Genomic DNA, 14,151 nt, shown 5'->3' with positions numbered 1-14,151 from the left:
CTGATAGTCTCATTTTCCATATTCAAAATACACATGTTAGTTCATGTTCCCCAGTTTCTGTACATGCAACACCAAACATTCTTATTATGGTTAAAAAAAAATAATGATAATAATTCCTGACCGTGCAAATGTTGAATTCATAGTGAATGTGCAGAATTTTACTTGAATGTGCAGAATTTTACTTGCCAGTGCTTAGAAAATTGTGTAATAATGAGGCATGAGGACAGTGGTACTTTCCTATTTTTGTGTTGTCATATTTTCAAGTCGATCCTTGTTATACAGTGCATCTATAATCTCATCACCATTCAGGAGAGGTAGAAAGTAAACTTGGGATGGCTGTCATGCACTTTCATTACACAGGGTATTAGTATTATCACAGTCACTGTATGGAAGTGGGGTACCATTCAGAAAAATGTACAAGTATTGACTCACAATCAATAAACATCTTAATTTTGCTATGATTGTGTAACTGTGTACCAGTACTTATTGCCGGAAAGTCAGTTTCATATGAACGTATCATGATCAAAGCAGTCATTGCCAAATTGTCCAAACCTTTAATAGTGACAATGTATCAATCCAGCTCTTGTTCACCAAATTGATGAGTGAAATAAAAGCAGCTTTATATGTTTTTGTCATTTAGAAGTGCCCTGTTCAAGGAAATCACACACATAAACGCTATAGACATGATGTAACCTCAACACAAACACATGTTTAGTGCATGTGTTTTCATAAGCCTGTGCCGTTGTTAAGTCCGAAGTTTAGTGGCCTGTAGGTTGCTTTGACATGTCCATGGAGCATCCCAGTTAGATATCTGATTGACAAATGTGCAAATGTACTGCACTAGATTTCTTTATGTTTTCTGTATCATATGCCTGAAAATCATCTTACAGTAATAAAAATTGCTGAATATATGATGGAAAATCTGAAGCAGAAGGTTAGCCACATAATGAGCAATTTTTTGTCAATCCCCCGTACCGAGTGTGCTCACTGTTTTACTTGAATCTACTACTGTAAAAGTGAAAATATTTGAGGTGTTGAAATTTTTTTGCGTATTTCGCACAACCAGAAAGCATGCGAATATTTTTGCTTGCCATGTGTTCCAGTAGTTGATGTCTTGTTTTGCGGAATTAAAAACATGTGAAACTCTTCTCACTTGGTCAAACTCTTCTCACTTGGTCAAATGCAAGAAATTAGTCGTGCAAAAATATCCACTATTCAGTAACTTTGCCATTTCACATTTGCCAATCTGTCCAGACTTTTGAAATATATCAACCTAACCCCTGTTCATTGAGTGGATAAAATTGTGTTTTTCAGAACTGCTTGACACCTTTCCCAATCTCTCCCCCACCTCCTTCCTCCCCTCGCCCACCCCCTCCCCCCTTGATCTGTCAGGTATCTCACCATGAGAGAAGGATCTCTCAGATCCAGTCCCTGAATGAAACACCGCTCTACCCGACAGAGGAGATTCTGTGGGATGAGAATGTTGTTCCCACTGAGTACTACTCAGGGGAAGGTGAGGACATCTATATAAGCTGAAAAATACTTTAGAAATTCATTTTGATACCGCATTTTTTTTTTCATATTCTTTTATAAATTCTTTATAAATTCATTTTAGATTCTTCTATAATACTTCAAAGAATATTAGATGAAAAATTAGCCGATTTGAAACTTTATTTAGGGATTTAGAGCATGAAATTTGAAGTACAAGAAATATGCATAAATTAGCATAGTTTAGATAAACATACATGGTTTTTTTTTTTTTTTTTTTGGGGGGGGGGGGACAAATAAGCCAGTTCCAAAGTTATTTCATTTCTTGTGGAATTAAATCAGTTATTAAATATACTGAAATATGCAAACATGAAAGTAATTTGTTACAACTCTCACAAAATGCAAGCACATTTTCTTTATGCAGGATGCCTGGCTTTGCCAAAACTGAATCTTCAGATGCTCACTCTCCATGACTATCTACTGAGAAACTTCCATCTCTTTCGTCTTGAATCAACTTGTAAGTCTTATGTTGGATGTCAGCTGGGAAGGTTAAAGTTTTGATTTATGCAAGATTTACATTTGGGACGAATTCATACCGATAAGTTACTTTCGCTTTGCTTTGCTTTTGATAATGAATCACCACATCATGTGAAACCACACAAATGGAACCTTTCTGTGGTTTCACAGCTTACCAAACTATTCCATCTTTACTCACATGGCTCATCCTGTAGCTTTGAATGTTTGTCTCCAGTAGCTATAGCATGATGTAAGCATGAAAGATACAGTTACAACCCAGAGCAAGTTTTTGAACAACTCTGATGTCTGTGGTGGTTCCCACTTCAAGACGCAATGCCTCAAAAGCCTAAATGCCAAAGAATGCAGGTGCATTGTTGACATGGCCAAAAAACTGATGACAAGCAGAGTGAGAAAATACTTGAAAACATTCAACTAAACTTGTTGTACATGTCTGTAAGCCTGTGCTTATTCAGGGTGGTCCACAACTTGAAATTTGAGTATGTTGCAAGCTAGAGCAAAATGGGAGAATACAGCGGAGATTTTGTGTGCACAGAGCGCACATCATGAGTGGGTAGCACGCAACATTTTGTGGCATATTTCCCATTGTGCTGTTTACGTTCAGTGTGCTGTCTCATGTTTGGCGCACAAATTATCCTAGTGCCAGTGGTGCTTTGATGCTTCTCAAGTTTTGCTCATGTTTTTCACATGGTTGATTACATTTCATTTTGTCGCCAATTCATGATGATGTTGCATAGCATGTTGCTGACTTTTAAGGATGTGATAAAAGTATTCAGGCATCTTGCAGTGACATGCTCAAATCGCTTGTGGACCATTCTGCTTATCCCTATACAAGACCCTGTGGCAGAAACCTGCAAAACGTCACGAGATAAGAATTCTTGGTAAAGTGAAATCCTGAAATAAATGAATATCAGCTTAAAAATTACATATAACTCATAACAAATGAACTTTGGGGGTCTACTCAAATGTGCCAAGTCACCCTCTGTTGTGTGTTTACACAAAGGATTTAAAACTCTATGGCAACCAGTATGCAAGGATTGTCAAATTAACTTAAACTTATGTATACTGTTCATGGTTATGTCAAGTATTGAAACAACTGTTGACTGTTCTTAAAGGTTCTGTGGGGTTTTTCTTGAACACATCCACCTACCTTTTGAAGTTGACAAAACCAACTTGTGACAGGCAAAAAGGGTGTATAAACTGTTTAAAAGACTACTTAAACTGAGTTTTATCTTTCCCAAGTTTGAAGTAAGTAAAAAATGAGGTGGTAACTCTTCCAGAAAATACCCCAAACTCAAAATCAACTGAGTTGACCCAAAATGGCAAATTTCACGACGAGCTGAAAAATAAGCCCTTGTGGGTTTCGTAACGCAGGGTCACACCGTAAAAACTAAGTAATGACATGTGATGTAAGGGAAATGGATTTGTTTGGAAACCATACATTCGAACATGCTCTAGACAGTATCAAGTCCCAGAAAAATTATTTTTTCTCTTTAGTTATGAGCAAGGGTGTACTTAATGATGTCTTGCATTGATTGTACAAATTGTATGGCTACAGTCGTTAGAGCTCGGGACATCAATGGCTTCATCAGTAGTTTGTCATTCAGGTACGAGCATGAATACGTACCTTGGAAAAACAAAACCCAACAAGCTGGAGTATTGACAGTTTCGTTCGTTTAATGATGGCAGATGAGATTCGCCAAGATGTAGAGGATTCCGTGCGTAGGATGAAACCCTGGAAGGCTGAAGATGGAAGTGGCTTCTTTGGAGGGTGGGCCAGGATGGCACAGGTACGTCATGCCTACTCGAGGTCATTCCTCGAGCGAGTGCTGTAACAAGCTTTACGCCCAATTTTGTAATGGTTTTGTCAAGCCAATGTAGAAATACTTTTATACCTTACTGCCGGATGAGCTCGCCTGAACCTAACACAATGATGTAATGTGGCATAACTGAATCCAATTAACTAATTTTCTTTTATGTATATTGTCTGGGGTATCCTAACCAACAGAGGCGTCATTGACCTAACAAACTTTTATACAAAATCATTGGATATATATAAACACTCAAAGCAAATATATTCCTTTCCCGACAATAGTCCGCACAGGATTTGCTGGTGCAGTGCGCAAACATTGCCATGGTAGATGAGTTGTCATGCCACGGTAAGTAGTTGTTATTTAAAACCACATGAAAAGTTTACTTCATTGTGTGATTGACACAATGTGCAGGACATGATTGCAAGGAAGACATGAATTGAATTACCTCATTCAGGTGTATCAACACTGACTACACATGGCTCAAATGTCAATGCACAACATGTGTATCGTCGCTGGGGTGACAAGACCTTGTATCTGCAATTTTGGTGAAAATGACTTTTTTGGATTAATGGTCAAATAATGGGTTAAGTGATGTCCTGTCCAAATCCCAACTGTCTTACTCGAAAAATGAAGCCACCACGGCATGTCAAAGGAAAGGCTATCCCATTCGCCACAGTGCTTTGGCCGCCACGTTTTTTGGCTCTCCTGAACATTTGACATTTTGTAAATACGAAGTCTTGTCGCCCCAGCGACGGTATGTACTTGCTTTTTACAGCCTGAGTATTAATTATGTTTATAGATATTTGCATATTCCTTGATTATCCTTTATTCATGTTCATGCATTTGAATTTACACTCGGTCATAACACTCATACTCAATTTTTCATAAGAAAGAGAAAATCTAAAATTACAGAGAAACCCTTTGATTTCTTAAATGTTTGTTTTAGCAAAGTGTTGGAATAGATAAGTGTAGTCTGTCTAAATGTTCTTTGCCTTTGTATATTAAGTATGTTTCTTGTAAGCCACAAATTTACTATGCTTTGTACGTTCTGATTCATGACTCGTATGCATTATACGCAGGTTGCTAATTGAAAACTTCAAAAACTTTGAGTAATCGCCATCATCACTATGTCAGATGTTATTTTACACATCAGAATTTACCAGCACTTTTATTGTGATTTGTAACTCCTTGCGACCTGCTTCTCACATTTTGTCTTGCAGCCTGTCACATCCTTCTCAATAGCAGAGGTATGTATCAATCTTTGTGAATCTTTTCCTGTCGCTGTGAGAAAGTCATGCATGTGTAGTCTCTTGATGTTTTTGAATTTACCTTCACGAGTATCTTCACTTTAGACAAACCTTGAATTTAAGAACGGGGTGAATCCACGCAAACTACTTGAATGCATCTCAATCTGGTTTGTATGTGTTCATTCATTTGCCAGGTTTCAAGGCCCAACATTGGTGAGAATCATCCAGCCACCGTCAGAGCGGATGTCACTTTGACCCTTAACCTCCGCGAGTCTATCAAGGCCGAATGGGAAGGTCAGTTGAATGTCAGATCCTTGACATAGAATGGGAATGATAAGAATAGATTTAGGACATTGAGGCTGTACATGTAGAGTTTGTGAACACTGCTTCATGAGCGTTAATAAGTGTATGCCATATCAAGTGAGACTATCCTTGTGTCTGCTACAAGATTGCAATCAGATGTAGAGATTATAAAAAGATTCAAAGGTTAATCCATTTATGTCATGGTTTGTGCAACATGCGTAAAAGCATATTAGAAACCTAATAGGGATACTTTCAGTATGCCTGTAAATACATTTATCCTATATGTGGAAAAACAAGAAAAGATTGCAAACTTGTGTTTGAATTAAAAATAAAAATCTCTGTTACTTCTAGAGGGTCTTTGAGGACAGCATGCAGTATACTGTAAAACCAGAATATTTGTGGAATGAAACTTTGGCATTTTGGAGCTGGTAGTCTTTTTCACAGTATGACACTTTCAAAATTTCCACTGGCATTCAATCTATTTTATCAAATAAAATTTTTGCATGCACTACACTTTCACTAATCTTGGCTCCTTAAGAAAATTCATGAAAGTTTCATGCATGTGAAAATGTCTGGTTTTACAGTACACTTTTGATTGTATGTGATTTGAGACTCAATTATATTTTTCTTTTCTGTGATCTGTCAGCACACAGAGCAACCTCAAACATGCAGTAGCTGATATTTGGACATTTTTATTCTTTTAATTTCCACTCGTTCAGCTCTGAGGAAGCACGATGTGGCCTTCCTGGTCACAGTGAGACCCACGAAAAGGATTGGGACTCCCTTTAACCCCAAGGAGCACTTCATCGACCAAGTGGGGCTGGCGTACGTCAGAGGCTGTGAGATCGAGGGCCTTCTTAATGAAAATGGGGAGGTGATCGAGGAAGGTGCGTATCCTAGTCTAAGATATAAAAGAGAACGAGACAGAGTTAAAGGGAGTGTTATTAGAGGCATTAGAGGGGTTAAAAAGGAATTAAGTTCAGATTTGAAGTCGGCCATTAATGAGATGATGACACCATCGCCACCGCAACTTGTAGTGAAAATGTCAAGATCCTTCCAGAACGTTCTTATTGTTCATTTGCTTGCAATGAGACTTCATAGTTTCATGTGATAAACCTGGTTAGTGTCTGCATGGACATGGAACACAGTGTGCCTTTGGCTTCACTGGACAGCATTCAATTTCTTCAGTACATACATTGTACAATGCAAGGGGCACAGCTCAAAAGTACCTTTTTTTTGGGAAGATTGTGCATATAATTTTGTATGATGTCATATGGTAAGGCCAGTAGTGAGTTGATGAGCACATTTGACCTGAAAAAAAGACACTGTAATCAAGCCCTTTTACTCTTGGACTTTGCTCCCTCAAGGACCAGAACCACGGCCTGATTTACCGGGCATGAAGAGGACGTACCGTGTGTGGCTGGACCCCAACCAGTACCAGAAGGACATGTCCAGGACTGCAGCGACTGGTGCAGAGGACGTCTATGAAAGCTTCAACGTCATGATGAGAAGAAAACCAAAGGAGAACAACTTCAAGGTTTGTTGAGCATTGAATTTTCATGGTAACTTCATGTGCACTTAATGATTGAATAATGAATGATGTGCCATGATTATTTTGTACACTTGTAATCAGTATGCGTCCCCCAAAATGGGGCTAGATGTATTGTGTTTTGCAGGTTGTCCATAATGTATGTTCATCTGCCGTATATCTCATTACTGCAATTTGATAGATAAAACTGTTGATTTTGTTGATTTCGTGCACAGATATGCTACATGAGATCATCGAGATGTAGATTTGCTAATTGGATTTTCAAAAAAATTCTCATAGTTGACAGTCAAAAGTCACTAAACTTTGGATGAACGTGCTATTTTCCATCCATAATTTCAATCAGGATTGCAAGATTATGATATAATGTGATATTCAGGATAAAATTGATGGACAACTATTTGTATGATGATTTGGTGCAAGGTCAAATGTGAGGTAAGAGTTTGCTCAACTTGAGCAAAACAGAGTCATTTTTCAGCTGTAACTTCAGGCTGGAATTTCCATTGGTGATACAAATGTAATAGAGAGAAAATATGAGTACACAATCATAATGACGAAATGGCAGGGGTGAAAGGTGGAATGTCAGCGACATAGGTCACAAAATTTTGCTTTAAATGTTGTCTCCCAGCCATTATTTTACAAAGTGGTTTGTATTCTTAAGAAGATTGGAAGTAGATGGGATTAATGGTCAGTCCCTCAATGTTAAATGTCATGGTCAGTCTCTCAAGGTTAAATGACATGGTCATCGATTCTCCATGTAATGTAGGACCATACTCTCAGTGGAATTTAGTGATCATTTGAGAAGGCAGAGACATTCCAGTCAAGTCGTCAGATGACATTGATGAAAATGACGAGAGGTGAATAATAGGAAGAGAAATTAACCCACAAATGAATTTCTTTTGATGCTTTGTCAGGCTGTGTTGGAAACTATCCGAGACCTGATGAACACTGAATGTGTGGTGCCAGATTGGCTACATGATATCCTGCTGGGCTATGGTGATCCCGGGGCAGCCCACTACTCCAAGTAAGAAACCCATAGATGAATTGGCTTCATGCCAAGTGATCACACTCCATCAAAGTGGCCATTTTGATCTCAAGTTTTACATCAGGTCCATTCACACCCCCTCCCTCTCCCCCCCCCCCCCCCACACACACAAATAAACATTCAAAACCAATTTTTGCATCATGATGAAAAAAAAATGTTGATGCAAAGCATGTGACCATGGCATCATGATGCAAAATTTAGTCCATCTTGACTTTTTGTCCCTGCATAACGAGTTCGAGCAGGGGACTATGAAACGGGCTCCGTACGTATGTGTCCGTGCGTGCGTGCGTGCGTGCGTGCGTGCGTCCGTCCGTCCGTGTGTGCGTCCGTGTGTGATCAAAATGTTCAATTTGCTACTTCTCTGTCATTTATGAGCCAATTTTGATTCTGTTTGCTTTATATGATAGCACTACATGGGAGCTTTAAAACTTCTGCACAGAAATTCAGTTGTGACCTTTGACCTTGACCTTTGACCTATATTGCACATTTTGCTACAAAATGCTACTCCTTCGCCATTTCTAACCCGATTTCGATTCCGTTTGCTTTATGTGATGGCACTAGGTAAGGGCTTCAAAACTTCTACACAGAATTTTGACCTTTGACTTCTTTGACCTTTGACCTTGATTTTTGACCTATATTGTACATTTTGCTACAAAATGCTACTCCTTCGCCATTTCTAACCCGATTTCGATTCCGTTTGCTTTATATGATGGCACTAGTTGAGGGCTTCAAAACTTCTACACAGAATTTTGACCTTTGACTTCTTTGACCTTTGACCTTGATTTTTTTTGCTACAAAATGCTACTCCTTCGCCATTTCTAACCCGATTTCGATTCCGTTTGCTTTATGTGATAGCACTAGGTGAGGGCTTCAAAACTGCTACACAGAATTTTGACCTTTGTCTTCTTTGACCTTTGACCTTGATTTTTGACCTATATTGTACATTGGCTACAAAATGCTACTCTTTCGCCATTTCTAACCCAATTTCGATTCCATTTGCTTTATGTGATGGCACTAGGTGAGGGCTTCAAAACTTCTACACAGAATTTTGACCTTTGACTTCTTTGACCTTTGACCTTGATTTTGTACCTATATTGCACATTTTGTTACAAAATGCTACTTCCAGCGGGGACATATATTACGCACCGCGTAATTTCTACTTTTCCTTGTTGTTAATACCTTTGTAATAATTTGCCTCACATAATAGCTCAATTTCAATTTTTAATCACTTAATTCATCTCGTCACATATGAACCTGGATAAGAGTGCCTGGGTCATGCTTCAGTCAGTATGTAGACATTCGTGCAGTTTAGATTTTGTGGTGTTATACTTGCAGCAGATCTTTTGTTTGTCTTGTTTTATTTTTTTCCAGATGCCTGAACAGTGAAAAATAAAGTTTATGTATAGTAATAGAAATACCCAAAATTCTTGTGTGTGAATTGACCTAGCAAGAACCTTGGTAGTTCAGTAGCTTCATTTTTCTCCAGTATTAAAGTGCAAATGAGCAGCATATTTGATCTTTGATCATACTTTTGTTTTTGTCTGCATGTACATGTAAGGATGGAGAAACAAATTCCAACTCTGGACTGGAATGACACCTTTCTGGATATTGCCCACTTGAGGGCCAGCTTTCCTGACCACTCGGTCAAGATGGTGACAGATGACCCAACAAAACTGGTCCCACCATTCAGGTTTGTGTTTTTGTTTGTGATCATTTAGAGCAGTCCAAAGTTGCCGTAGAAATCTCATATAGTCAAGCAGATTTTTTTTTTTTTTTCTGTAATAAACTGCTATATGAAAGTGGATGAATATCACTCAAAAGCATTTGGTTAGCAAAGAAACAAATGATACCGGATCTCACTTTATATATTGATTCATTTTTGTTTCTTATGAACGGTACAATATTGCCCTTATAGTAAATAATGATTAATAACTTGCTCTGTTATTAATTGGATTAGTACCATGTTCATTACTTTCATTATAGCCCATGGTTCAGTATACTGTATTTCATTGACCCCCTAGGCCCGCATAAAGTAAAGTTGTGCTTGTGCCGATTACCCATGTAGAGTGCCTATAATCTAGTGTAGCACTTTCAAGTCATTGAATAATCAATAACAAAAGTCTACCAAATAAATGATGTACATATTTACCTAAATATTGATCATTGTCTGACTTGCCATGTATGAAAGTGCGTGCCAAATTGTGAGCTTCAAAGTCATTATTTGTCCGACCTCGTGTCGCAGGATTACGTTTCCAGAGTCTCAGCAGCACCAGTCATCGGGGAAGAAACGGAAGCATGACAGCAGCTTGCCACCTGCAGCTAAGGAGATCATTGTGGAGCCTCACATCATACCAAACAGGGGACCTTACCCCTACAACCAGCCCAAGAAGTAAGTTTAATGGTGGAAGGAGATAAATGTTCATCTGACTTTTTATGCCTCCGCAACGAAGTGGCCGGAGGCATTATGTTTTCAGGTCGTCCGTCCGTCCGTCCCGTTTTGTTTTTGTCGATATCTCAAGAACCGTGTGGTGGTTTTACATCAAACTTGGTATGAGGGTATATCCTTGGGGGATAATACTTTGTGTGGATTTTAGGGTCAAAGGTCAAAGGTCACAGGTTATTTTGTGAAAAAAAATTGAAATTTCATGTTTTTCTCCATATCTCGCAAATGGTTCAAGGTATCTTCATGGAACTTAGTATATATGCTTGTACCGATGGGCAGTGATTATATAGAGAAGTTGGGGGTCATGGGTGAAAGGTCAAGGTCAACTTCTCAAAATATCACTACTTTCCTTATATTTATGCAATGAATGAAGGGGTTTTTTTTAACTTGATGTATACATGTATTACCCAATATATATTCTGTGGGAGGTTTCTTGCCCAAAGGTCAAAAGGTCAAAGGTCAAGTGAAAGTGCTGAATTGCACTTTTTCCTCCATATCTCAAAAGTAACTCAAGGTATCATCATGAAACTTACATATTTATGCATGTTCAACCTAACAGTGATTCTCTTTGGAACTGTGAGGTCAACGGTCAAAGGCCAGGTTTAGATAAGGTCAAAAGGTCAAAGGTTAGGTGAAAATGTTGCAATTTCACTTTTCTCGCAAATGGTTTAATGTATCTTCATAGAACTTGGTACATATGCATGTACTGACTGGCAGGGATTATCTAGGGACTTTAGGGGTCATGGGTCAGTATGTAGTCAGGGGTCAAAGGTCAAGGTCAACTCCTCAAAATTTTACTGTTTCCCTCATATACTAGTGTATATTCAATGCTTGCATTATTAGTTTTAAAACTTAATATATACATGTTGTATTACCTAATGGAGATTTTCCGGGATATTTCCAGAGGTCAAAGGTTAAGGATCAAAGGTCAGGTTTAAATGAAAAAAAAAAAATCTATTTTGTACTGTAATTACACTCTTTCTTCATACCTTGAAAAGTACTCAATGCATAAACTTATAACAGGGTCGGTCAGAAGTCAAGTAAAAATCCTCAATCCCCCAAATATGTGTACCTGCACTCTTAGACAATTATAGCAAACCCAGTTTGAGGAAATTGAACATTCAATACATTTCTGACAAACCTGTCATATCAGTATTTTGCCAGTTATGTGAAACTGTCATCACACATTGTGAAGACATTGTACTATACACCTATTGGGAGAATCATGCATTATGGTGGAGGTATCAGTCGCCATAGTGACATTTCTAGTTTAAAATGTGATTTTCAGGGTGTTGGTACACTTTAACATAAATGCACAGGAAAGATAGTACACTGTTAGCACAATTCCCGCCATGGTGTCAATCTTATGGTAGTGCTCTGATCCAGCACCTTACAACGCAGCACATCTATATGAAGGTCTTTGGTTTCACTGTATTCAGACTTCGGGAATTTGTGATGATGTGTGCAAAGGAAACAACCCAAATAGCTCGAACACACACACACACACACACACACACACACACACAAATTCAACTCAATAAATTGTTGATGGTTTTGCAAGCTCTGTTTGATAGCCAACTGTATGTTTTCCATCTGAAGAGGGCTGCATACCTCTACAGAGTTCATAATAACAAGCAATGAGTCATCGAACTGTACATGTCTTTCAAGTATTGTTCAATGGTGTGATCTTTCTCCATTGGCTGGTTCAATCAAGTAGCATACTGTACACATGAATGTATGCCATTTATACATGCATAAAATTTGCTATATATGAATGACCGCAGATCTGACACCGTAACAGAATGCCTGATCACATTTATATATTCATATATAATAATATATATATTCACATACATTGTATATATTCATATATTCATATAAACAAATATTCATATATTCATATAGTCCTATATGCACTATGGACCTGTTGATCATTTGTGATTATTTGTAATTATACAGTTACAGACAAGCCTGATTTCACATAGACCATGTACAAAGTACAGCCGGGCCAAAGGCGGGGCCTAAGGCCGGACCCAAGGCCACGGGCCTTAGCCCGGAACCAGGGGCCCAGAGCCCAAGTGGGCCCAGGCCCAGGGGCCCATAGCCCAAGTGGGCCCAGGCCCAGGGGCCCACGGGGCCCAAGGCCGGGCCGAGGCCAGGAGCCTAAGTGCTGGCAGGGGGCAGCCTAAGTGCAGGCAGGGGGCCCAGCCAGGGGCCACCAGACTGAGACCACTAGGAGTACCAGTCATGACTGGCTGTGATAATGATGTGACAGGCCTGTGCATACACATATTATGTAAATACACTGTACAGGGCTGTGCATATTATGTAAATACACTGTACACTAACTATACACAGTCATGACTTGCTGTGATAATGATGTCACAGCCCTGTGCATACACATATTATGTAAATACACTGTACAGGGCTGTGCATATTATGTAAATACACTGTACACTAACTATACACAGCCTAGTCGCTGTATTAATCGCGACAGGGCTGCACCTGAGCAGCCCACAACACAGAGCAAACACAAAGCAAATTTTACGATTGCATTTAGTTTTGATACTTGACATCATTTTTTGTCACCTCAAATGCATCAAAGACAATCTTTATTAATGAGACTTCATACCGTACCTGTTTTCCTGGGGTTATTTGTGGGAATTCTCCGATCTGGGTACTATTCGCAAATCTAACAACATGTGAAAATATCAACTCCTGATCATGTAACGTGCATGTGTACATTTCTGTGTTCACTGCTGTATTCCATGAACATGAATTCAACAACTACTGTTATATCCTGTAATATGAGCTGCCAGGACAAAACTCACATACGCTCTGACTCTGTATAGCAATCACTTTCAAAGCAATGTATTGATACATTTCTGCCAGCTAAAAATTCTTAAATGTCGGTTCACCCATGTGAACGGGTACAGAAACTGAAGCATAGGTGGTGGGTTAAGCAGAATTGCTGCTGTCCCAACAGTCCCACTCATATGTTTTCATGTCAGTGTAATGCTAGTTTGTGGCAATAAGAGAGTGTGCCAAGCAGTTTGCCAAGCAGGGATTCAGCTGGATGTCGAAAGTGATTAGCCATTCTGATACTTGAATTTAACAATACCATTTAACAATTCCATACCACCTAAAACCCCAACCCTATCAAATTCTTTAGAATTTCTGCTATCAAAACAATGATAGGATAATCTGCAGATAAAGTAGATTTTTTCTGTCACAAATCTGCTGTTACTGTGTCATTACCTCCACCCAGGGGGAAGGTTATGTTTTCGTTACCGTTGGTTTGTTTGTTTGTTTGTTTGTTTGTTAGTTAGTTTGTCTGTGTGCAAAATAACTCAAAAAGTAGGTAACGAATTTGGATGAAACTTGCAGGAAAGGTTTAGATTGATACAAGTAACAGATGATCAAATTTTGGTAGTGATCTGAGAATTTTGGAGGAATTTATGAAGAATTTTTGATATTTTGGCAGGTAGGGTCAATGAACTTGGGAGTTCAGGCTGCGCGTATTTGAGGTTTGCATGCGCGCACTAGTGCGTGCTCTAGTTTCTGCTAGGGCGAGGCGCGCCGTGCAGCTGAGGGTTTATGACGTAACAAAGGCTTCTATATTGGGAAATTGGGCGACTTTCAGCACACAATGCTATAAGTATGTATGGGTGGAAATCACTTCTATGGAAGAACGAGATCAGTGGTGGAAATGAGCTGCATGCTTGGCGGAG

The 14,151-nt window shown here is 39.0% G+C and overlaps 1 protein-coding gene across 1 annotated transcript in view; it reads left to right on the top strand.

Annotated features, from left to right (window-relative positions):
* The window catches only part of LOC140234069 (RNA helicase aquarius-like), a 52,083-nt gene that overhangs the window by 16,068 nt on the left and 21,864 nt on the right, over positions 1-14,151 (top strand). The window contains exons 15-24 of the mRNA XM_072314152.1: positions 1,393-1,513; positions 1,913-2,005; positions 3,712-3,812; positions 5,057-5,083; positions 5,278-5,377; positions 6,106-6,273; positions 6,754-6,923; positions 7,847-7,956; positions 9,536-9,667; positions 10,220-10,366. Of these exons, the coding sequence (XP_072170253.1) occupies positions 1,393-1,513; positions 1,913-2,005; positions 3,712-3,812; positions 5,057-5,083; positions 5,278-5,377; positions 6,106-6,273; positions 6,754-6,923; positions 7,847-7,956; positions 9,536-9,667; positions 10,220-10,366 (1,169 nt within the window). The remainder of the gene's footprint in view (positions 1-1,392; positions 1,514-1,912; positions 2,006-3,711; positions 3,813-5,056; positions 5,084-5,277; positions 5,378-6,105; positions 6,274-6,753; positions 6,924-7,846; positions 7,957-9,535; positions 9,668-10,219; positions 10,367-14,151) is intronic.

Source organism: Diadema setosum, chromosome 1 (assembly GCF_964275005.1).
Source record: "Diadema setosum chromosome 1, eeDiaSeto1, whole genome shotgun sequence".
Taxonomy (NCBI): Eukaryota; Metazoa; Echinodermata; class Echinoidea; order Diadematoida; family Diadematidae; genus Diadema; species Diadema setosum.
This window is presented reverse-complemented; position numbering and strand designations above follow the sequence as displayed.